Below are 26,702 nucleotides of genomic sequence, written 5' to 3' on the forward strand. Positions count from 1 at the left end.
CATCGGAAATTCTGCACATATTTTATATTATTTATTTATGTTTTATTTTTATTTTTTGCAAAACAAACTACAGGCAAGTCAAAAATACGAAAAGGAAACTTTCTTTCTTTTTTTGAAAGTACAACTCTTGTTTAATAGGCAAGTAATCTCAGATGTAATTAACAGGCCTCACTTATTTATTCTACAGCATTTTACCCTTTGAGAAATTATTTTGTTACAAATGTAAATAATAACAATAATAATAATAATAATAATAACATCCATTGTCCCTCCTCAGCACAAGTCCAAACCACTCCAAACCAAGCATCTCTAAATTCTCGAAACTGTTCACCTTTAGCGTAGCCATTTGGTGTAGTCATTTCTAATGCAGGCCATTTTGGTCATTCCTATTGCAAATCTTACTATTGTGAACTCTGTCACCTCTAACTCAGCCTCCTGGCTATTTGTTGGTCCACTGTCTCCAACCCATCCATCATAACAGGTCATCTTGTAGTACCATCTCCCCACATCTCCATGCTCTCTTCCACTACTACTTCTACTACTACTACTACTACTACTACAACTACTACTACTAATAATATTCAATGAGTTAAATGGTAGATAGTTATCGAATGAGGTATAAAGGATTTCCTGTGTCTGTCCACATGTCAGTAGAGCTAAATCCATCTGTTGGAGAAAGTTGACTATTCCTGTCTAGTAAAAAATGACAGAAATTGTACTGATTTTTAAAAAAAAAAAATTGTTTGTTTATTTTTTCTTACTTTTGTTTGTGTCAGAAAGTGTAAAAGTCCCATCTTATTTAGGATACATAAGGCCAAAGGTCACTGGTTTTGATTTCAGAGGGCACACAGGACAGAGACCCTGCCCAGTATTTAGAACAGCTGCATTTGTTCTTCAACAATCCACTGCTCAAATGCCCAAGATTAGCTCATATTACTTTTCTTTAATTTAAATGTAAATTAATTTTACTGCCCAGCACTTTAAAATTAAATATATTCAGATTATGATTCCATTTCACAGACCAAAGCAGCTACTTCTTATAACTGAGACACTACACAATTAGGTCTGCCATTTTTGTATGAAAAAGATACAACAAACTTTTTATTGATCGCCAAAATAGTTGTGGATTTAATCACCACAAAGTGAACCCCTTGAGCTTGTCTTAGAGTAAGAAAGCGAAGTGCATTCAAGCATTATTTTATAATGGCTAAGCCATAAATAGGATGCTACCATTAAATAAAATGGCATTTTATGTCAATGCCATTATTATGTACTACGTTGTCATTACAACATTTTGGGCGGTACCCGAATGCATCATTGGATGAGATGGCTAACAAGTGGTTAGCAGCGGTTAGCTGGTGTTTCGCTTCCTTTTTAGCGTAGTTCATGTGTAACAAGTTAAGTGTTTTGACGTCTCCAGGCGGAATGATTTGGATGAGAAGCATAAATCTGAATATTATCGTATTTCTTACGGATCTATGTAAAGTTGTTGCCACTTAAGGGTTCATATTATATGTAACCTTAGTTAGCTAACTAGTAGCAAGCCTAAGACACTACGCTGTATTTATCTGCTTGGGATGAATGTATTGATGATTTTCTTTTTAGGAGTTAAAGGGAAAAAATAACATAAATACGTAATTGCGGGACAACAATAGAGCAATAACATGCCAGTTAAAGTCTTAAAAACTCATGTAACTCTCGTTTGAGCATCCAGCGATAGATGAACAATTAATACTAAGTCTGGAAAGTCACATGCACAGCTGTGCTTATCTTTCAACTATGCCGGATGACTCGTCTTCTATTTCCACCAGAGAGTTAAAGAAGTTAAACAAAATGGCTTGACCGTGCACTCAGTTTGTAGGTAAGTGTAGGAGCGACTCTGAACAATAGAATTGTTAGTTTTTTGAACTGTTCGCCATGGCAAGTGCCTTAGCAGCAAAAATGGGATTTAACTCGCTGATGAGAAAACAAGCGAAGACCTTCAACGTCAGGATCTCAACAATGGAGTCAGACCTGGAGTTCAGCTGCGAGGTGAGACTAATCTTAAATCCATTCAGCTTGAGCCAAGACTTTTCGACAATTGTAGTGACTGTGGCCACAACACCAGGTACAGCTAATAACGACTAGTTAGCAATTACTATGCATTGTAATGCTTCTGCAACTGCACTTAATGCTTGATAACAATCTAATGGATACAGCAACTGAATGGGTACAGGTGTCCATTCCTTTTTAAGATAAACAATTAGCACTTTTCGACACTAGATGGCAGCAGTCAACTGTGACCCATGAACTGAACAGCTGTAGCTGATATTATGGTGATGTTCTACAGAAGATAATCATCTGTTATATGTTATATGTACGTCTGCACCAATGTGATCAGGGAAATAGTTGGTGGCAAAAGTCAGTGCATTATAAGGTTTGCTGAAGTTTATCTGCTAGCAGTTTGGAGTATACAACAGAGATTTATGCTGCTTTTTAAAATGTAATTTTGGCCTTTATGTGGTGTTTTGGGTTTATCAAATGACTGGGGATATGTGAGAATTGAAAGGCATCAAAATAACTTGCAAACACCATGCGTTTTTTTTTTTTTACAAGGGAGGAACCCCACTAAAGTTTAGAGATAGTAATTACACATAACAGCGTCATCCGAGTTGCAGGTTTCTATTTTCTGTGCTAGGATGATGATTGTATCAATTATGGGTTGAAGAGAGAGCACATAATAAGTATTGGTCAAATAGACAGTGTTCTTTCAGCATTGAACAGAAGTATTGCATGGTCAAGGTTGCCATTCCTTGTGCATGGAGAGTTTTTTATCCTGTTCTTTTGCGGGTCTTAGAGCATTTTTTTCATGCCAGCCTTGGAAGCACTTGACAGTAGCTTGCAACCCAAGTTAACTCAGAGGCTAGAGATGAAAGCCAATCTAAATTGGATATGTGTGCCTGATATGCCTCCCTCTTAGCTCTCAGCAGGATGAGGAGAACATGTATGATTCTCTGCTTGGAACCCAGTGTTGTAATAGAAATGCCAGTATGACTAGATAACGAAGATGCAGGATATTATGAATGCAAAATTTCCTCCTATCTTTTTTCTGTGTTACAGGTCAAGTGGAAAGGAAAAGACCTTTTTGACTTGGTGTGCCGAACTCTTGGACTGAGAGAGACATGGTTCTTTGGCCTCCGGTATAACATCAAGGACACAGTTGCGTGGCTTAAAATGGACAAAAAGGTGACTGCTGCACTTAAATTGTTAAAAAAAACGATGTGCTATGTAAATGCTGTTAATATAGATATAGGAGTCATGACAATAAAAAAAAGTTGTTTATTTGTTGTTGCAGGTTCTAGATCAGGAAGTGCCAAAAGAAGAACCCATCACCTTTCACTTCCTGGCCAAGTTTTACCCTGAAAATGCAGAGGAGGAGCTAGTGCAGGATATCACACAACATCTCTTCTTTCTACAAGTAACTATACGCTGTTTATGTAAAATACATCATTTTGTACATTTAGACATTTGTTCTCTCATTTTCAGTGTAAGTCAGGACATATGTAGTGCACACTGAAATATTTGATTTGAACAGATTTTTCTTTGGCCTCTGGGTTTACCATGGAGACTTTGCTTGTCTCTGACATTATGTTATCCCAGCTGCTTTATAAGTCAAAATTACTGCAGGATATTAGCTACACAACATGCTTGTCTTGAAAGAACCTTAGATTTTGGATTATTACTTGGGTAATAGGGATGAGTGGGTTTTTTTTCTACATTTTTTCAGTGCAGGTGTGTGGATGCCTCAACATTTAAGTGTGTGATAGCACAACAATTTAATGGAAGCACCTAAAGCTTTGGAAATACTTTGCAACACAGAGATTATCCATTGCACCCTTGCACACCATGCATTTGGCTAATGTGCTTTATCTGTGACTTTCTTACTCTTTTAATCCAGTGCCAACAGGGGCTCTGAATCTATACTTTTTCCCCTAGGTTCTTGAGCAGAAGGCTCTGTAATATACTTTTTCTGTTCTCTAGGTCTGATTGTATGCAGCCACTTGGAATCAATGCACAACATATTACCGCTATCCTTTCTATCCCTTTAATACTCTTCTAGGATTTCCCGCAGAGCCTGACACACCATTCCCCTCGCACGAGATAGGATTTGTAACTGTGCTCTTATCGTCCAGTGCCACCGGCCACATTTATCAATTAATAGTTAGATTTTAAAGGCTCAGTTATTGGCCCAATTAATAACATATCCTCTATGCAATGTTTATCTCCCTTAACACTCCCATCATATCTAGCCAAATGTGCTAGTTTAACGTGACTTTAAAATGCAGTGCATTCCAGCGTTTGGGTAGAGCACTTATCTACTTAAGGCATATAAAGTGTCTCTCTGTGTCCTTAATCCGTATAAAGGTAGTTGGAGTAATTTATTTATTCCAAAGGGAAGACCTTGCTTAAAAAAACGATAGAGCAAAGAAAAAACAGCAGTGCACAAGAAGTGCAGAGCTACAAGGGGAAATAAATACAAATGTGTAGTGAATTGCGTCGCTTGTCTTCCTATTACTTTACTCTCATTAATTCCTATAATGTCAAGAGGTGCTCTCTGTTTAGTGTCACAGGCATGTCAGGTGGATTAGTCCTTATCAGAAATGGTCACCCACCCGTATAGAAACACACACACACACACACACACACACACACGCATACCTTAGACCACTCGCACAAACAGACACACGCACATCTTTGTCACCTCAGCCTGTAATCTTAGCAACAACTTAGTCTCATTTGTAAACCAGATTCCAGCGTCAACCTCTGAGTGCATGCCATGATTAGGGGCTGTCACCTCTGGCTCCACACCTTTGTTAGTTCAAAAACAAGAGAAGACAGCATGACTGGCTTTGCAAATTGATAAGGTTAAAAGCATAAAATTGTCTTATATAAGTACAGCTGAAGTATGTTTGCACCATCTAACCTTACCATTAGACTTTGTACTCAGTATGCAGTTATGCAAGCATGAAACTCAGTTAGTTTGATCGGTGATGCTATTCAGGTAGTGACACCTAGTGAGAAGCAGAACTTATATCAGGAGGGACCTTGTTATAGGGGATTCATGCCCATTAAAAAAAATCATATTAATATTGTGATCCTTGACAGTTAAGTCAACACTAAACATGCACCGGTCTTCCTGTAAGCTACAAACTCTTTACCACTCTTGACACTGACAAGAGTGAATTCATAGACAGAATCCTGGAGATGCAGAAATAACACATATTGTAAAAACGGGTGGTTCTCCTTTAGTTATCATTTGGTGCTTTTTTAGGACTTGTCATTAGGCTCTTCTGACTAGAAAGCTGGTATTCCTAGGGCATCTTAATGATGTTATGAAATGGTGTTGTTTTATGTACATAGTTCCTGGCTCTGTCTAATAGGTCCCTATGTGACTATGATGTTTAAGTCTTACGATATTTATTTGGCACACTTCATCCTGCTTCCAGACATCTCTCGAAAGTGATCAAATACCAAACTCTGTAGCAGTGAAAGTTTAAAGTTAAGTTACCTGGTTTGAAGACTACACATTTATGTAAGGAAATAAACACATCCCTTGGCACTGTTGTTTTTAACCATCTTTGATCAAGCAAACACTTAATCTGCTTTGAAGCACTGCCTTTATAATGGTAATATGCTCAAAGACACATAAAATTGACATTTTGTCATAATTGAAATAAAACAGATGAGTCACAAGAATTTGCTAAGTATGATTGTGGGAATCTCGTGAAATCAGGTTGAATCATGCAGGAAGAGACTCAGAAGAACAAGGAGAGCAAAGATGGTCGCATGTGTTGGCATGATGTACTGCTACCCAATTGTGAAAGCTATTTCTGTCAGGGTATATTTATACTCATTTGTTCTACACATTTCAAGTGTTATTTAAGCAAGGTCCATGCCTCTCTCCACAAAATTAGGTAAGAAAGATGGCTCTCAGGAAGAGATGAATAGAGACTGTTCTCTGAGGCTTTGAGCTGCTGGGTCACTGAGACCTTATCAAATGGAAAAATCTGCTCTAAACAGAAAATGTCTTACAAGCTCACACCTTCATTTATGACAGCTTCATATTTATAAAGTTAGAATCTGTGGTTCCAGGTTTAGTACCAATGAATGGAAATTTTTTTCTGAAGTTAAAAATGGAAACTGTCTGATTAAAAACCCTGACATAGCCAGGGTCAGGCCCTCTTTTGTATGTACCAAGATCTCAAGAGCTTTCTTTGGCCTTCAGAGGAAAAAGTAAAGCTGGTTATATTTCGGTACTCCTCAGGTGAAAAAGAAGATCCTTGAGGAAGAGATTCATTGTCCCCCTGAGGCGTCTGTGCTGTTGGCCTCCTATGCTGTCCACGCTGAGGTAGGTACTCATTTTGGGACTCTAAATTTTATTTTGTAATTCTCAAACACATTGCATCTAATAATCTTGTCTATGCTTTGATGTTTGTTCATCCAACTTGTCTTCCTCCCCTCATGCCCATCCGGTCGTGCCCCTCCCTGTGTCTGGTTCTGCTGGACGTTTCTTCCTGTTAAAAGGGAGTTTTTACTTCTCACTGTTGCAAGTGCTGTCTCATAGTAGGTTGTGTGATTGTTGAAGTTTTCTCTGCATTATGGTAGTGGTTAACTATACTATATAATGTGCCTTGAGACAACTGTTGTTGTGATTTGGCACTATATAAACAACACTGAATTAAATTAAAACAATTAGACTCATCAGGCGATGCATGTTCTCAGTGTAAACACTACAGTTCTGGATGCTTGGGTCAGGGTTACACTGAAAGAAGTTTTATATTTAACACATTATATATTTTTGAATCAATAAAGGGACTCTACCTTACAGAATTAAGTTTATGTGGATGCAGCTTAATAAAAACTTTCTAAAGATCTGAATGAACTTGTAAACAGCATGGATTTATTTTATGGGTTTTCAGAAGAAATGACATTTTCTCTGTTCAGTACCTGAATTTAGTACTGCATGTACCGTTTACTCTTATGAACTGTGGGTTTGACTTCTATAATCTTTTCATATTTGGCTTCGCCTAGAGAAGCCATAAATCATCCAATGTGGATCCAGATTGCTGCTGTTCAGTTCTTGATAAGGACCAGAAGAGCATATTTCATTTTCCCTTGATAGTTCCAGTGTTTTTTGGCTGTTTTTACAAAACTAAGAGGTGAAATTTTATGAATAGGAAGAAAATTGGTAAAAAAAAAGTCTCCTTGAGAGATCACTATCTTTAGGATAGTGGTAGGATATTAGAACTCTGCCTTTTTCATGAGGTGCTACACAACCTCAGATGAAATATACAAACCAAGAACCTAGCTACAAGCTTATTTTTTTTAAATAAGTGTTCTAAAATATAGAATTAGCCACACTCCTAAAGCACCAGCTGGGTGTCGCAGCCACCCAGCAGGTGTGGAGGCAGCAGGAAATCTCAGCTAAATAAAATGGCGCAATCCATTTTCATTAAACAGTAGCATGACATTCGTTACTAAACAGGTGTGAAAGAATAGTCCAGTGTTCAGTTTCATGGCTTTAGCATTTTGCTCTTTTAAGTAAGGTGTACAAGCTGTAACAAGAACAAGGAACTTTGTAGTAATAGGGGTTATCACCTTGAAGAATGCAATACTGTTGTGGAAAAATCCTGCAGTTGGCAGCAAATGGTTTCCCGACAGAGAAGTCATAAATCACCCTTAATTGATCCATTTTGCTGCTGTCTAAGTTACAAAAGTGAAGGAGGTTGGGTATATTGATGTCTTCTTCAAAGGCAAGAGTATGATGATGCATGAGATCGATAGGGTGATTGATGGATTACGCGGTTATTCTCTGACTGATTCTGCTTGTATTGGTTGGTAGTTGTGTTTATGACATTCCAAACAACTTGCCAACAAGGAATTTGCAGACTGACCTCTGGTGGACAAACTATGTAACACCATATACATAACATGGTTGAAGGGTGTTTCTTCTGTCTCTTACTCAAATTCAATTGTTTATTTATTGGTCATTATAAATGCAGAAATTGATATATATTGGCAAATAGCAAATTTATAGGCCAGATAAGTTTCCGATCCTATAATTAGAATAGAATAGAATAGAATAGAATAGATAATAATTATTATACACTCTAGTTCTAACTAGATTCATGATTCAAGATTCAAGATTCTTTATTCGTCACATGCATAGTTATACAAGTATAACACACAGTGAAATGTAACCTGACACAGTCCTTGACTTGTGCAAAAGGGGGAGAGAAGAAGAACATTATATATTATATACATTAGGTAAATGTGCAGTAGTAGCATTGCAGCAAGCAGGTGAATTCTGTACATTAAGTGAATTAAATAAGAATAGATAATATGAACATTTTTACAAAATAGAAAATATGAACATATTTAAAATTTAAAAAAAAAAGAAATTGAAATGTACATTGTGCCGGTGAGTTTAGAGTGTCTAGAAGAGATTCCTGTCTCAGTCTCTTATGGATGCTGTGAGAGGGCGTGTGTGGGTGGTTTAGGGCCTGGCTGGCTTGGGGATAGAAGCTCCTCTTGAGTCTCTCTGTCCTTGCCCGGATGATGCGGAACCTTCTGCCAGATTTCAGAAGTTAGAACAGTTTGTTGCCAGGATGGGACAGGTCCTTCAGTATCTGCGCTGCTCTAGTCCGGCATCTCCTGGTGTAGGTGTCCTGAAGCGGGGGGAGAGCAATCCTGCAGCAGCGTTCTTCTGTACGGATCACTCTCTGAAGAGCTTTTTGGTCCTTAACACGGCTGTTCCCAAACCAGGATGTGATGTTCTGTGTGAGGATGCTCTTGACAGCACCTGCATAGAAAGTGCTGAGGATCTCTGGTGAGACCCTGAACTTCCTCAGAGGTAATACAGGCGCTGCCTAGCCTTTTTGGTCTAAATATACATATTTAGACCAATATACTAATAATATACATAAAAATACAAATGTTGTTAACTAATATGGAAGAAGCTTGTAGTAGAGCCATTTGTCTAGGAGCCGGTTATGGAATTGGCTGAAAAGTCATTCAGATTGTTAGGCTTGCATAAATGTTGATTTGAACAAATTAAAGCCTGAGAAATTAGAATGTAATCAATGTGAATCATTGAAGATTCCCAAAATGGAAGAAAATGCAACTAATTGAACTGGTGGATTGTTCATTCCAGCTCAAACTGACCTTTTCAGAGTGGCTTTTGCCAAGGGTTGGGTTTAGGGTTTAATTTTGTTTTTTTTAACTTAATATTATTAAAATTACTTTGATTTCTGTTAGCTGGTGATATGTGTATGCTAGTCAATATCTTTTCACTGTTTATTTTTTCAGTACTTTACATGAAATTAGGCATATTATCACTATAAAGTGCATTGCCCTGTATGAAATGTGCTCTGTTTTTATATGTCTTTGATCTATTGGTCAAGAATCACACATGTTACCTGTAGTCTATGGAAATCATTCCATAGAAAAGAGCGCACTTAATAAATGTCAAGCGATCTTAGTCGTTTTGGTTGAAGGATCCCGTCTCTGATGGGGGAAACTGAGGTGCAGCTTTTGCTTGCTACCTCAAACATTTGCCCAAGAGGCCTCAGAGACTTGCCTTTCCATGCCAATTTAACATGGCTAGGTTAAAAGAGACTGTGTGGATCAAGAAAAGTCAGCAAATCAGCACAATCCCTGTGCTCTCCGGTATCAGCAACAACACAACATACTGGTCCACAATCTGTTTTTTATTTAATCAGCAGTCCACTTTGATTAGTGTCAGTTTGAATAAAATGGCATTGTAGAAGGGAGGCAGGTACTTGTTTAGTAGTGCAGCTGCTGAGAGGGTTTTGGCAGACGTTTCCCTTCTCCTTCTCTCATCATGAGCTGTTTTTGTCCATAACCACTGTGCAGACAGTGGAGTAGAGTATATCACACAGTGGGATCTACTTTGGTGCTCTGGCTCATCTTTAATCATGATTATGCCACTCTGAAGACAGCAATAGGAGGAGAGTAAAGGCTTATTCAAGACCGCTTTAATGTTTAAAAGAGAATTTCTTTATAATGTGGATCATAGCTCTGTTCAGGTCACACAGAATTCGTCTGTGTAATCAGTTTTAAAGGTTAGTAGAAAGTGCTGTATAACTCACAGTGAACGCAGTGGGAAGCTAGAAAAGCTAACATTACCATGCATGAGTTGTAAAGAATGCGCAAATAGAGCAGAAAATAGAGGGTGGAGAAATTTGTGTGTAGACAGAGACTCCTGATTCTTTTGCAACTGTTTCACCTGTGCATTGTCACAGAGTAATATTCATACAGTGAATTCAAAGAATATAAAATAATAAAATACTCAAAGGCATAACCAGTACTATTTTCATCAGTGATTAATCTGACAGTAACATTCATCATGGTCTTGCCGATGGTCAATAAAATGCCCACTGCAATTTTCTCAAGGCCAAGGTGAAGTCTTATGTCAGAGACTTCAGATTGTTTCACAGTCATGACTTGCACTTAGATGTAGAATACATATAATGGTTTCTAGAAGTTTCCACCTTACACTCGCATACAGATCAGAAAAATGTGAACATGTATAAAATAATTATTAGTTACTGGATTTGAGATCTATACCTGCTGCCCTGTGCTTATGTGTGTGTGGGTTTTACAGTGTGATTCAGTACACTCCATGGAAATTGTTCTTTTTTATAGAAGTTAAACTTTGATCATCTCTTAAGTTGCACATATTAACCTGTCAAGGTTTTCAGTCTTTTATGTCATTGTCTGATGTTTTCAACTCAGTGAATGATATTTCAAAAGAAATAATATAACATTTCAAAAAATTAGTTCTGAAATATCACAGAAGTAGAGAAATAGAGAAATGCAATATGCATTCAAGAGGTTGATTCATAATATAATTTGTTGGTGGAGTATCGTCATTAAACGGTGAACTTGATATCAAAGGAAAGCTCACTTTGTTAACTGAGAGTAAATGTTAAATCTTATAAATATATAAACCTTTAGCTTTAGCTAACAAAACTATGTTCTTGAAATTCCATAAGAAAATAAGCATAAATTAGTCTCTAATAAACTTTTTTTTAATGATAAAGACAACATTCCTCTTTGAACTTTGGGGATATCTACTGTTGGTTCCAACTGTACACAGTTGTACACATTGGACTTTGTCTGTTCTATATGTTCTTTCTTGTATCCATTTTCTAAACTTCTTATAAGGGAACACAGGCCTGAGTAATGGCATGATGAGCTGAAAGGGAAAAATTCTAAAAAAAAAATATATTCCACATATTTTACATCTAAGTTAAAGATGCAAGTCTACGATTGTGGGAAATATCAGAAGTCTTTAACTATTGAAGACATGACCTTGGTGGGCATTTTTTGACCATCTGATAATGGACCATGGACCAAGACCATGATAATTATCTTTTAGATAATAACTGATAAAATAAAAATAGCCCTGGAGATTTTGTGGTCATTTTCAGAATTTCATTTGGGAAAAGAAAACAGATAAGTTGCACGAAAAAGTAAGTACACCTCTACAGTTTTTGGATCCATTAAAATAAACTCAGAGATTTCAGACTAGATGCCAGTGACAACTTTTTGCCATTGAAGTGTGGTATGTTTTCATGCCAGCATCTAAAGAACTCTATGATTGTGGAATCTTGTGAGTCTGGAATGAAAGTCATCTAAAAGACTTGTCTTGGATTCGTTGCCCCAGTGTATTCAGCCCAAAAGTACACTGTTTAATGTCTGTAAGATCACCAAAATTTCCTCAATATCTGCAGGTAATTCTCACAGCTGCTGGCTGGTTTGAAAGTGCATGTGTATACAGCCAGAAAGAGATTGCAGAAATTTGACCTGCATGGGAGGCATGCCAGGAAAAAAGCCTTTTGTGATGAAAGTGGTTTGGGGTTGAGTCACTGCCTCAGGAACTGGGCAGCTTGCAGTCATTGATTCAGCTGTGAATTTTGCATCAAATCAGAACATACTTAAAGATAACGTGAGACCACATATCCAAAGCTGTTGTCAGAAACAGTGGGCAATTATTCAAAAACGACTTTAAAAATGATTCCTGCTGAAGGGAACAATCCTAGCTTATGTATTAAATCTCTCCACAGATATTAAAAGTATTCATATTTAACAGCGGTTGCCTGGTTTGAGTTTTCATGGTGACTTGCACCCTTTGCACAGTCAGTTTCAGTTTCTTCCTTCTGGATGAAGGTTTTGGTCCCAAAATGTTGAACAACAAGGTTTAAGAACAGCTTTGTTCAGCAGCCATCACACAGATTAATAAATTATAGCTTTGTTACTTTGTGGATTACATGATGCTCAAAATTATTATTAGTTTTCAGTTTTTAGTATTTTGTACTAAGCTTATCTGCTGTCTGTTGTGTCTGTATTGAGAGTGTGCATGTGAGGATCGATGATTTACAACTGCAAACCAGACCTACCTATGGGTACAAATAAAGTAACCTAACCTTTTATTGGGAGATTCCTGGAAAATTTCATTTTCTATGTGGTTGCGTTCATGTAAATAGCCTCTATATTTTGGTTCTGTATCTGATGCGATGCCTTTCCAAAACTTTCAGTAAAGCCAGCAGTGTCCATAGGATAGTCTTACTTTTCCAGCCTTTGTAGGTCTGTAGAAGTTTCACTGTGTCCTTTTTTATATTCTAAGCAAGCGCAGTGCTAGAAGGAAGTGTTGACATGGAATTTCAACAAGAAGCCACCCTGGAAAATTGTGCAGGCAGTCATTTTGGCACAGAGGGTATGTAGGGAATGAGGCTGAATCACTCAGCCATTTGTAATACATGTCGTGCTGAGTGGGGAGGGATGTGACAAGCTAAAAGGCATGAAAGACACAGGTGGGAATAGCTCTGTTTTACAGGTGGCTTTCACAAAAGATGTACTAATATATATTTTCTGAAAATCCTGAGCCATAATCTACTTACTTTGTAGTTGTATCCCAGTCTGTTTTTTTTGTACTTTTCACCTCATATTATATGGGACAGATAGAATGATTTCAAATATGTCACTTTTTTTTGTTTCAATCATGTTATTCAGTATTCATTGGAAGTTGTCAGCTTTGCCTTGAGAGTATTAAAATTCTACCTGTCCAAAGTGTCATAATGGGTAATCCTACCACAGTTAGGTCATCTAGCATTAACATTTGTGACACTGAGGCAGGGAACTGTGGAAAAAATGATATAGACAACAAGCTGGTGAAACACATCAGGTTAATCCCCTTTCGCAGTCGTTCACTGTAGCAACAAGTAACTGGAAAAGCTTAGCTATGAATCCAGAAAGTATTTTTTATTTATTTGTCATTGTTGTTACTTATGTTATTCCAACTGTAGTGCACATGGGTTAAGCTGAAGCATGTTTAAATATGATAACTTAAATGAACAAAGCCTTTCCCTGTTGGCTTCTTGCTTTTGCCAGACAGAGTGAGATTCAACCCTTGTTGTTTTAGCCAGATAAACCCATTTTGTAAAGCTTTTATTGCACTTGTAGTAATGTAACAAGTTGTCTCTAATTTGGGTAACACTCTTCTTCTCTACTCGGCTGTGCTCCATGTGTTTGTTAGGGTTTTACACAGTGAGTGTAAACAGTTATACCAGGAAACATCAAGCTAATTTACTAATGTAAGAGGAGTTTGAAGCTCTCTGACACAAGCGTGTTGATGTCATGAAATATTGCACTTGCGTGGTCGATATGTAATCTTATTTTGTTGCCAAGATAATTGCTGGGTGACAAAAAGATATGATCATAATGACTGCCTGGACTTAGGTAAATGAGTAATTTGAGCTAAATACTGAGGCCTACTTACTGTTCCAATTTGATGACATGGTAATTAAAGTAAACGCAATGTTTAAGATTTTCTCCATCTCTTTGTGCAAGCATCTGAGAATTGTTGAATCCACAGAACATTTGCTGTGCTGGTGTGAGAAGATCTGTATTTTTCATTTTTATTGGTTTTCTTTACATGGAATAGTGTGATAAATTCCCTTCTTCTGTTGTATTTGGGGTTTATTGAATATAATGTCCATTAATTAGCCGTTGCAGACTGCGGAGCTGCTGTTGCCGGTCATCAGTTAAAGATATTGACAAAAAGCTATCTTGGACAGTCGATTACCACAGGTAGTTTGGGGTTGTTTTGAAATAACTGGAAGGTAAGTAATCAAAACGTATCTGAGAGCATTGTCACTGGCAAAATATCACCGTGTCTGTCACTGAGCTGAGGCCCAGTGGAGCCACAAAACCTTAATAAGTCTATATATCATCAATTATGAAGCAATTACAAACAAGCAGGTGTTGAACCTCGGGAGCAGAAGTGGGAAGGATGGGAAACTGAAATAAAGGGATCTAATTAAATGGCCATTGGCTTCACCAGTCTGTTAGTCACTGCAGTGGTGTTCAGGCTTTGCAGGCATATTACATTCAGGTCTGTTAAATACGGTTTTCACGCTGTTGTGCACAAAAATAATATAAAAAATACCAATATTAAAGCTTTAATCACAACCAAACAAAGTATTTGTTAATTTTACTTTGTTATAGGCAGACACATGGTCTAAAGATAGACACTTATAGTGCAAAAGATCATTGCGTTGCCAATTGCATTTCAAAGCTCATGTCATTGTTTATGGATGTATTTTCTATTGAATGCAACATCAAAGTACATGTTTGTGGTTCCGCATTTCTCACTTTCTTTGTTGTGTGTATTTTTCTTCTTTACTTTTCAACTAAAGGTGACTCAATTACATTTTCAGTACAGTACCAGTAATAGCAGTAAACGGTTTTTAGCAGCCTGAAACTTTAGATAGAATAAGATTTCAGAATCAGAGTAAGGAAATAAATTAGTTTTGTACAGCACCTGTTTTTCACCAAGGTGTAACCAAAAGGTTCACTAGTCGTAATGGTTGAAATCTATGTGAAGAGATATACAGACACAATACTTAAAACAGAGTTGTCCAGTCATCTTTCAGTTGGATCAGACACTATTCAACTCAAGAAACGGAAAACTTCCAGAGAAGAAAACAGGGGACTGGAACACACTGATTAATTTAAAACCTTTAATTGTGTGATGGAAATGTTTTTACACTTTGCCTTCATCAGCATCAAAGTAGACAAAGCCATGCAGCAAACAATTATAATCAAGCTAGACCGGGTGTGCACTTGTCACTGGGTATTTGGTTAAACAGGGTTTCAAAGGCTTGGAGTTTCACAGTCAGTCTCAAGTGGAAAACCCCAATACAGTGTCATAAATAAAAAACACAGACCTTTCTGACTTATATTTACAATGATAACAGTCGAAATGTAAACATACATCAATTATGGAAAATTAGAAGAAATGGGACAAATTCAATTTTTGATTTCTGCAGAGCAGTGAGTTACAACTAAGGGTTTTTTTGTTTTCTGTTTCCCAGAACGTCTTCAGTGTAGTGTTCACCAAGGTTCAGGAACTGCATAGGTGACTTTGATGGTTTCCCTCTTCAGTTTATGCACTTTAAGATGCCCTTAAAAGTAATTTTCCAAAACGGTTTACCACAACAGATGCAGCTCATCAGTGAGTTAGCATGATGGATTACAGATTCAGAAAACTGTTGAAGGGCAACTTTTAAATAGAGTTAGATTTTCATATTAAAAATTGAGTTGGTAGTCACACAATAAAGAACTGTCTCGATGCATGCTCAATCATCCAGGTAAGGAAATCTCAGAAAGTTGATTTGTGAAGTCACTTGGAGGAGTGATGAAATGTTTCTCCCATTGAAAACGCTACGTCCAGATGAACAGAATCAACTTTTTGGGACAGTAAAGAACTGTTTGTTGCTTGGTGTAATTCCCAAAAATATAAACTATAGGATTAAAAATTGTTGTACTCATTACCAAACTCATCTTACATCAACCACAAAGTGCATGGTGCATATAGCAATGTACTGCTGTGCATAAAGAAAGTCTGTGTTCATATTAACTCTAAAAAATCTCCACTTTTCAGACTATAGCCGCATGTATAATTCATATCCTTCTACCTGTTTTACTGTAGCCCAGAGCAAATTCCCACAACTCCTCAGTTGGTGATGCCTAATCCATCTATATCTCTATTTAAACATGCATAACATAATTTGCACCCTAGATCTATGCTGATAAGTGATCTCAGTTGTCCCAGAGATATTTCTAATAACATCATTTAAACCGTCTTCCAACAGCTGGGCTCTGATATGTGCAGTGCATATGAATGACATTCATTGTCCAGGAAACCATTTTCTTAAAGGTGCTCTAGTTCTAACTTATGAACAGCTCCCAGGAGAGATATTGTCTTCGCTGTTATTGGATGAAAGGTGGATAGTGATTTTAACAATTGGGGCACTTTTGCTCTATTTTACAGTACGGAGATTATGACCCTGCTGTTCACAAGCCTGGCTTCTTGGCTGAGGAGGAACTGCTGCCAAAGAGGGTGAGTGATGGCCATTTACCGGCTGTGACAGAGAGGCTGATATTGTAACTAGAGATGGCACGATACCACTTTTTTATGTCCGATACCGATATCAAATTTGGATATCTGCCGATACCGATATGAATCCGATATAGTGTGTTTTTTAATCAATAAAACTGTTTTTTAATATCTTGCTGCTTTTTGTATAAGTTCATACTCAAGTTAAAAAAAACACAAAACACTAAAGCTATTCTGTTATACTTGTATGCCAAAAATACACTGCACCCAAAATATTTCATAGTTCAGCAATACTGATCAATCTAATAAACTTAAACCTACTCCATCCTCCCTATTCTGGTATTTTAAAGAGTAAGCAACGTAACTAATAGGGTTGAAAACTCCCAGCAAAAAAAAAAAAAAAAAAATAGGGAACCACCCCCCACCCTCCACCTCATGATGCTTAATCGACGTAATCAACTTTAATTTGATGCAGTGTGAAAAAAAATGGATAGAAATCAATTATTTTTCAAGAATAATTAAATAGATTCAACATCTTTCTTCAACAGAATTGCAGACTGCACAGATGGTACCTTCCCAAAGGAAAAAGTACTATAGCTTACTAGGGTATATTAGACTTAACAGTTACTATATACAGTAATGGACTTCTATACATTTTACATCAGATTAAAACTTTGGGTGTAAGATTCGGATAATTATTTATTAAATGCTAGACATTTTAAATGAGAATAAGAAAGAAAAGTATGTCTTTGTGCCCCCTTTTCCCTGTTCATGCCCTATCGGCCCCCTGGCTAAACTTTGCTAGACCCGCCCCTGCACAGTTACCAGCCGTCATCTACGTAGAAAAGGATCCTGGTGTAGAAAGTCATATTAACTAAATTCTAACAACAGCTTATCAACCTTAAACGTGCTGCTGTTGTTCAGCCGCTGGTTTCATCTTTCTGGTGCAAAGTGGGCCAAAAACAAACAAGAGAGAAGGACTCGCGACAGAAAAGCCGATCAGCTGATCATTGATCAGTTTCATGATTGAAGTAGCAGCAGGAGAGGGAGAGAGAGAGAGGCAGTCGCTCCATATATCGGTTGTTAAGTTTAACGTGGGAATGCGTTACAAACATTCAGAGATGAACTTACACACTTGCTTTACTTCTCTCTGGGATAACTTCCTCGGAGATGAAATGCTGGTTTGGTAGCGAGGCTACAAATACACACAGCCGCTCTATCACGTGACGCATACTGCTGCAACGTGCTACGGTTATGAGCCGAGTTACGCCATGTCGCAAGTTTTGTGAAGTGCTTTTTTGATATTTAATGGATCAGATTACATTTTTTATTTCCCTCCGATATCTGATCCAGTAATTTACGTCAGTATCGGACCGATACCGATACGTAATATCGGATCGGTCCATTTCTAATTGTAACCATTCACAAAAGCATAGCTGATATTGTTTTCACCTCGTGAGGCAGTGTGCGTGTGTGATCATGGCAAAATGTGGTCCTGGAGACACTTGATGTAGCAATGTATGTTTCTATAAATAGATGTTGTTAACTCAGTAGGATTACAAGAATTACAGTAATTTAAAGCTTTACAGGTGAGTAGTTGATCTCAAAATGAAGGCCAATTTAGAGATAAGTGAACTGAAGTATCTGGTGTGATAGTTTACTCTCGATTGACATATTTGCTATATTATTGCATTATTAGCATTTTCCATCCATCCATCCATCCATCCATCCATCTTTTTCTGGTTATCCGAGGTCAGGTCACATGGCCATTTCAATATGTATTATATCCTCTGTATTTAAAGCTGTTCCTCTCCATTTCAGGTGATTAACTTGTACCAGATGACTCCAGAAATGTGGGAGGAAAGGATCACAGCATGTTATGCAGAGCACAGGGGTAGGACTAGGTAAAAGCTGCCGCACTGAACTGGACTGCTGTGAAGTTCCACAGTCATCAGCACTATTTAAGTTTTGAGTTCACACAGGATGTGCCTAAAACTTGATACTGCAAGAAATGTTTTATGTAAAACTGGACTCGGCTTACATTGAAATGCAAAAAGGATTTCATAGCAGTTGTCTCTGAACTGAGGTTTTTTTAAAAGCAGCATTACTAGATGAACTGTTAAAAAATGTATTGCTGACCCCAAAACAAAGTCCATTAACTTATCAATTTACATCATTTAAGTGTAACTAAATACCCTCTACATTCATAAGAACCAAAATTAATGTAGCTATTTTAGAGTAAATACTGCACTGTAGATATTGTATTGCCCTAATTGCTGTAGTGAACCTAAAATGACAGGAGAATGAAAATCTATTTTTGTGCCATTGCACTTTGCTCCACTGCTAAACTGAGCTAAGCTGAAAATGATTAGGGAGCAAGTGTGAGGGATGTGGAGTGTCTTACAACTCTGTGGGTGGTGAGTTCAATGCTGGACAGTGATTTCTAAAAGCCATAAACCTCAGCACTTGGAAAAGTAATAACTGAGTCACTGGTACTGATCAATAACCCTCTCAACCCAATCAGTGGGAGGGAAGCTGGTGGTCCTCACCCAGCACGATGTCGTCCTGGAGACCCTTGCTATAGCAGGAACTCCCACAAAGGCAGTTGCTTTGGTTGATCTGGCATGTCTTTCTGTTTCTCTGCCAACTCAGTGGCAGCACAGCCGTGAAGTTAGCGCATAAACACATCAAAGCAATTGACATGTTATGTGCTTCTACATGTTTTTTCATAAATCAAGCTCTCCCATATTATTTTTTCAGATCCTCAGTGTCCAACCTAGTTAAAATTTGTTTACTTGGCATAATTCTCTCTCTCCTGTTAAAACTTTGATGAAGCTTAAACCATCAATTTCCCAACCACCCATATCATGCAGCCCGCCATTAAAAGTTTAGGGCCACGTCTGTCCTAATTTTTGCTCAGCCATCAAAGTATGCTAATGTTCTTTTTTTCTTTTTCTTTTTTGCTGAGTTGACCCTGACTTGCTAACAGCACCGTAGAAAGAAAGGGCGAAGAGAAGAGTTTTGTGCATTTGTTTTCTCTCCTGCAGTATTTAGAGTCTTGGAGGCATCAGAATAACTCTTGTTTGCCATCAAGCATGACCTCTTAAGCCTGTTAGGGAATTATAGTTGTGTTTTGTGTCAGCACTGTGCTTATGTTCTCACCCTCGCAAGAGCTGTGTGGCAGAGTTTTTATAGATCACACAAACACGACAGATGCTACACACAAAAGGAGAAGAAACAAGGTCTGATCTCCTGTTTCGCTCTACTTCTGCACCTCCTCTCCTCCCACCCTCTGTCTTTCTCTTCTCTTTCCTCTGGATCCCTCTCAATCGTTTTCTCTCTTTCTGTCTTTGAACTAGGGATGAAGCTGAGATGGAGTATTTAAAAATAGCTCAGGACCTGGACATGTATGGCGTGAATTACTTTTTAATCAGGGTGAGTCAATGCTGCTTCGCTCTATCATCGCAAAAGCAGGTGATATAAGGGATTTGGAGGTGTGTCAGTTTCACCATGTTGCTATTAATTAAAGTGGTGGGAATAGCCTGACTTAACTGATTGCCTTTTGATTCTATTAGTTATATTTTAAGAAATAGGTATACAGTGCTATTTAGCTCTGTATTTTCTAGGTGAGTCATCACAAAAACAACCCTGTAACAAAAAGTAATCCACTGGTGGCGCCTATGGCCTTTATCAGTGTGTTCACTAAAAGCCAAGACATTTTGAAGTATCAACAAAAAGTCAAACCCGACTTAAGTAAATACTTTTCAAGCATTCCTTTTCAGGTTAACAAACACAGACTGCATATATACACCTTGCAACTGGCGATGTTTATCACAAATCTAGCAAATAGTTTTGGCAAGCAGTAGCATCACAAAGCCACTTCTGTTTAATGCAGGTACAAATGAATGGTGGCCGGAAGGGTGGTTTCACAGCTGCTTGCCAGTGTCCCTGAACAGCTGGGTAATAAAAAAGCTTTGTTTATTCTGCTGATATGCTTCAGAATAAAAAGGGAACAGATCTTCTTCTGGGAGTAGATGCCCTGGGGCTGCACATATACGAGCCAGACAACAAGCTGACACCCAAGTGCTCCTTTCCTTGGAATGAGATTCGCAATATCTCATACAGCGACAAAGAGGTGGGAAAATCTGCAGTTTAACATCTTGATATAGATTGTTTGGACAAAGGAGAAGGTAATTGAAGTCACAGGAGTATATGCGGTAATTTAGTATGATACTTTTAGGAGTGTGAGCTACCACTGTTCATTGTCAGTTTTCAATGTTTTTATTAATTATGTTAAGTTTGAGTTATCTAAGTTAAATTACAGCTAAATTACAATAAAAAACATCAGTTAAAATGGGAAAAAAATAAAATTCCCTGTTGTGTTTCTATGGATTCCAAAGAAACTGTCTTACAGAACAGGTGTGTCTTTTTATCTTGTCATTTGATAATACATAATTATTATTAGATGTTTGATAATACATCTTCTTGTTTCTTCAATGTTTAGTTTACAATCAAACCTCTGGACAAGAAAGCCAATGTTTTCAAGTTCAACTCTTCACGGCTAAGAGTCAACAAGCTGGTGAGTTGAGCTGAGATACAAGTTGTTTTGAGCATGATTAGTAAGTACTGCTTTTCATTATACACTTGAGCAGTCTGAAAAACATTACTGATTTTGTTTATCATTGTGAACATAAAGACAAATACTAGTAGTTAGTGGGAAACTAGAGTTTTGTAAACCATTTCTCTTATGTAGATCCTCCAGCTATGCATTGGGAACCACGACCTGTTTATGCGCCGGCGGCGGGTGGACTCACTTGAAGTACAGCAGATGAAGGCTCAGGCCAGAGAAGAGAGGGCGAGAAAACAGGTACTGGTAATAGAAAAGCACAGAAACAGAAGAATGGCTTGAACTTGTTTCCAAATTTTTATTCAAATACAAACACAAATTTGAACCTGATTTCTCTCTAATAAAAATGGTGTGGTCCCCTGTTGAACTGACACAGATCTGATCTTTTTATTTTCTACAAATGTTACTTTATTTTCAATGCATGAACATTTCACTAAAGAGAATTGATTCTCTTGCTTATGGATGTCATCACATAGTTTGTGCTGCTTTGATGTATTTCAGTCAAACTTTGTCACTTTTTCTTTTTAACAGTACATCATCTTTTCCACTTCAGTTACCTTTCCACCTTTATGTTAACAGATCTTTGTTTTTAATCTGTCTTCTTACATGTTTCCTGTTACCACACTGTAATGTATATACAATTCAGGTAGAAAGACAACGTCTGCAAAGGGAGAAACAGCTGCGGGAGGAAGCGGAGAGAGCCAGGGATGAATTGGAGAGGAGACTAATTCAGCTGCAGGATGAAGCTGACATGGCCAATGAGGCACTGGTAAGATTGAGCTGATTGGATCCTTCTGGAATTAACCAATTGTGTTGATGGCTGTGAGACATGCAGTATATGCCAGATTTAAAACAAAATCATTTTCTTTTAACATCTACAATATCTTCAGGAAATTCCCTCTGAGTGTGCATGCATGTACCTCCCATTACAGCTTTTTCTTGGACATATCTTCTCTCTGTTTTTAACTTGTGTTGTCCTCGTCTTCTGCATGTGTTTGCCCTTTCTTCCTGCGCTTCCTTCATCTCTCCAGCTGCGTTCGGAGCAGACGGCGGACCTGCTGGCTGAAAAGGCCCAGATCGCAGAGGAGGAGGCCAAGCTGCTGGCCCAGAAAGCCGCCGAGGCTGAGACAGAGATGCAGCGTATCAAAGTGACTGCCATCCGTGGCCAGGAAGAGCGGCGACTCATGGAACAGAAGATGCTGGAGGCAAAGATGGTAGCCCTCAAGATGGCCGAGGAGTCAGAAAGGAGGTGGGGAGCAATAAGCAATATTTCAATAAGCAGCATTTCACCCAAATCCTCTCTCTTTGTATCCACATCAGACATTTGCACTCACATGCACACAATGCATAATTTTCAGATATAAATAACTTATTCCCACGTCTCACTAACTTCCCAAGAGTTGTTTTTCCTTATTGCCAGCTGAAACAGCAAGGATTGTATAGTTGTCACTTTGCAATCTTGTATCTGTGGTTGTGTGTGTGTGTACACAAATTTGCATTCACAGTCATTTTTAATTTCTAGTTGGAATGGCAGTGAAGTCCTGAGTGGCCCAGGAGCACGTCAAAAAATAAGAACTTAAAACTTGTTTAAAATTTTAATTTCAAACCTTTGTTTCTGTACTGCAGCTTGAGTCACTATGCACTCCTTTCACTCCTTTGGTCTGAGGCACGTCATTTGAACTAGAAGCACTAGTATTTGTGTTAGTTAACGGATAGTAGCAATACCAAGTGATGGTGGTGGTCCCTGTCAAAGAGTCTCTTTTATAACACTGTAGTACTTGTAAGTTCTACAGTACTAAATGTGTATTTTTGATCTGGGTTTATCTGTTCCTTGCAAAGCAATTTTGACATTTTCTTTTTTAAACTTCCTGAAGTAGATAAAATCAGTCAAGTACACCGTGCGCTCTTGACTTTTCTTATTTCGGTAGCAGTCAGATGGATATAAAGAGAGTGGGACTTGAGTGAGTGGTTTTGTAAAGCTTAATAGATGCCAATCAATTCATTTCCATACAAAAACAATATACATTCTAAGAATATCACTTTACAGCCTCTACTTCACAGTTTATTAGGCAATCATTTCAAATGGATACCATTAACCACTTCTCAGTAACTGGAATTTTTGGATGAGCACTTTTCTGCAACAGAGAAAATTTAAACCTGTGGTACTCAACATGTAAATGACTCTGTCCACTCAAACCCTCGAGGCACATAGCTCCCCCACAACTGCTGAATGTTCAGGAACACAATCAAAAGAAATGTAATCTCTCGCATGTAACACTTTTATATCTTTGTGCGGATACTCGATGGTGAAATAATGGAGTCGGGAAAGATTGTCTTCTGGGGTCATACATCAATCACCTACGTAATAACAAAGTGACATTCCTGGTTCACTGAGTACCAATGTACCAATTATGTAAGATAATTTTTGGATTTGGTTTAGATAATTCTGTTTCCTTGGAAGGACTGGGAGGTGAACGAAAGAATAAAGTATCAATCTCTCTGTCTGTTTATACCTCAGGGCCAAGGAGGCTGAGCAGCTGAAACAGGACCTGCTGGAAGCCAGGGAATCTGAGCGCAGAGCAAAAAACAAGCTGCTGGAGATTACCAGCAAGGCTGTCTATATGGTAACTGACCCGAGGCACACACACAGGCTCGATCTTCACATATTCTTCAAACGCATAGGTAGATAACGTAATTCGTGCAGTACATAGCATCTGAAAAGGTCAGATATGAGTGTTCACGATCAAACAGGGAGGCTGAAACTATTCACAATCTGTTTTCAGAAATACATCAGGAAGCCAATAATCAAGTAAAATGACCATATATTTTCTCATATTACTGACTCAGTTATACCATTTTACCTTTTGATCTGTGTACAGAGGATCAGAAAACATAAAAGAAATGCCCTTCATAACATCCTAAAGCACAAAATGATGTCACCAACTCCAACACACTTTTCCTACATGCATGCAAAACCAAAAAAAGCAGCATAATCGTACATTATTGACAATTAAAAGGAATGTTTGCTTGAAAAATAACTAATACACCATTCATTGCATCTCTGTGTTTATAAACATCACTCTAAATGTGATATACTTTTTTGTTATTTATATTTCTGAATATACTTTATTCTTGGATATACTTTATGTATAATTTCCAAAACAATTATACATAAAAAATAGCAAAATAACAAGTGACACAGACAGAAAATGTGTTCTGTGGAACACCATCAAAAAATACACATGCATACAGCCGTATAATGAAACACACACAGGTGCACATGCAGTGTAGTTTCACAGAATGATAATGTATCCCCATCAGGAAAATTGTGTGTTGCTGGTCTCCTTAAAACACACGTGTTCACACACTGACACATGCAATTGTTTTCATACAAAGCCAAACAGAACAGGAGATACTTGCATAAGACCAGGCACCACATCAGGCAGCCTACACAAGGGCTTTCAACATGTTAAAAACCCACACATTCCACATTCATTAGCCTGTGCACACACACACACACACACACACACACACACACACACACACACACACACACACACACACACACACACACAGACAGACATTGAGATACTGGTGATTGATATAATATGAATGAGGATGCTAAAGAAATATGTAAAGACATACTGGTGCACTTACACATTATAATATTTACATTTCAGTGTATTAGGTTGTGACCAATGCATTTCAAAAAATTTGGTCAAGCTCTAAAAGCATATTTCTATCAGCTCATGTGCCCCTTTTCACTTTGTCTGTTATCACTGTGTCATATTTTCACACATCGTTGCTCATACACTCTGCAATAACCACATATTTTTATTCTGTCTTGCTCCCTTTTGTTTCTCTTTCTACCATTTTTATGTCCCTAAGTAATGCCTTTTCCCCCTAGTTGTTATTTAAGATTACAGTCTTATTACTGTCACTTCATAAGCCTCTACCTCATTGGTTTTTTTTCCATCGTAGTCTCCAGGACTGGCACCTGACAGCATGCCTCAAGATGTCAGTTTCAGTAGAGAGAACCTCAGTTTTGACTTTAAAGATACTGACATGAAACGTCTATCCATGGAGATCGAGAAGGAGAAGTGAGTAGCCAGTTCTCCTGTGCTGATCCTACTTATTATTTTGACTTTAAACTGCACCTTCTCACTTTCTGAATGTGTGGTTCCACCTATTTGCAGTTGTCATTGGAAGGAATTAATCAGTTGAAAAGAAATACATATTTTAAGTGCTTTTGAATAACCTCAGAATATGCTTGAGAAAGATTTAAATTGGTCCAGGAGCACCATAATTTTAAATATGCACATTTTAATTCAGGGCTCTGGCGAATATTTGACCCTCAGCATTAACTGCAGTTGTTCCGCTGCCCGCATTTGGCCATTTTATTTCAGTAGTTCTTGTAGGTCACTGTTTGCAGACAGGAAAAGGTACATTTTGACAAGTGTGACCCTGACTGTACAGTTGGGTAAATTACCTGGGTCTTAGTTGTCATCTAATTAGGTAATTAGGTTTTTTGTTTTTAATTCAAGGAGTAGGACTGCAGGGCAGCAGCTAGCTGGTAATTTTTCACAAAACCTGAAAACTGCAGCGGAGTTGAGAGACACATGCTGTAAAATAGCTGATTGATTTTTGTTGTTTTTCATTTTAGTATTTCTGGTAGCTAAAAAACCCCCATCAATGTAGGAAAGTAATACAGCAACAAAATAATAATTAAAAAAACACTTGTATACATGTAAAAGTGAAATATTTGAACAACAAAGAGAATGCAATAAGAAAATTAGAGCTACCTAAAAAAAAAAAGAAGGATTGTGATTTGATCTTGTTCTTGATATTGACAAAAACAGCTCTCATAGTTTTCCTGTTTAAGTCCACCTGTAAGTTTAAAAGTAACCCCTTTTTTAGATCGTCATCATTGTGACATCTCTCTCCATTGGTCACAGCCCTTTTCCCATCTAACAATATACACATTAAGTATTTGTCAATGTGTTTTGCTTCTGGGGGAGATTCAGCCTAAGGAGCAGTTTTACCAAATTAGCGTGATGCTGCAATCGCAGAAATGTGCCGATGGGAGCTGAGAGTGCTGCGGGTGATCTATTAACAGTGCGGTAATTTATAAACAAGGGCATCGGTTCATTTCAATAATGACCAGCATCCTGCCAAGAGCAGCTCAAATTAGTGGGTCAAAAATGAGCAGATCCGATGAGGGAGTGAGAGGGTGAGAGTAATGTACTAAAAAAAATATTACAGTGTAAATTCAGGCTTTTATGTATGTGTTTCTCTCTAAAATAGCAATTCAGGTCAGTGAGAGGCAGCTGATTTATCCAGAGGAGAACTGCATTAGTATGAACTCGTCCACTGTATAAACCTGAAATCTATGTGTAATAGCTGACCTGTACGATGTGTAGAGCACAAAAAATTAGCTACAGTCAAATCACAGGTCATTGATTTATTAATGGAGATACTTTTAGTGTCCCTCGTGCAGAAATGCATGTGCTGCTCTTATTTTTTCTGCAGGAATAGTGAGTCTCTGGGTACGTAGTAATTTAATCTTACACACTAACTCAGGTCCCATTAATATCTGAGTTTTGATAGACA

At 37.8% G+C, this 26,702-nt stretch overlaps 1 protein-coding gene across 1 annotated transcript in view; it reads left to right on the forward strand.

The window, feature by feature from the left end:
• The first annotated feature begins 1,333 nt into the window (after positions 1-1,333).
• Positions 1,334-26,702, forward strand: part of nf2a (neurofibromin 2a (merlin)) — a 32,137-nt gene continuing 6,768 nt past the window's right edge. Inside the window, exons 1-14 of the mRNA XM_031747121.2 lie at positions 1,334-2,031; positions 3,100-3,225; positions 3,335-3,457; positions 6,305-6,388; positions 16,400-16,468; positions 18,287-18,369; positions 19,825-19,900; positions 20,466-20,600; positions 20,970-21,044; positions 21,219-21,332; positions 21,739-21,861; positions 22,124-22,341; positions 23,611-23,716; positions 25,074-25,192. Of these exons, the coding sequence (XP_031602981.1) occupies positions 1,918-2,031; positions 3,100-3,225; positions 3,335-3,457; positions 6,305-6,388; positions 16,400-16,468; positions 18,287-18,369; positions 19,825-19,900; positions 20,466-20,600; positions 20,970-21,044; positions 21,219-21,332; positions 21,739-21,861; positions 22,124-22,341; positions 23,611-23,716; positions 25,074-25,192 (1,565 nt within the window). The 5' untranslated portion in view covers positions 1,334-1,917. The remainder of the gene's footprint in view (positions 2,032-3,099; positions 3,226-3,334; positions 3,458-6,304; positions 6,389-16,399; positions 16,469-18,286; positions 18,370-19,824; positions 19,901-20,465; positions 20,601-20,969; positions 21,045-21,218; positions 21,333-21,738; positions 21,862-22,123; positions 22,342-23,610; positions 23,717-25,073; positions 25,193-26,702) is intronic.

Source organism: Oreochromis aureus, linkage group 12 (genome assembly GCF_013358895.1).
Source record: "Oreochromis aureus strain Israel breed Guangdong linkage group 12, ZZ_aureus, whole genome shotgun sequence".
Classification (NCBI taxonomy): domain Eukaryota; kingdom Metazoa; phylum Chordata; class Actinopteri; order Cichliformes; family Cichlidae; genus Oreochromis; species Oreochromis aureus.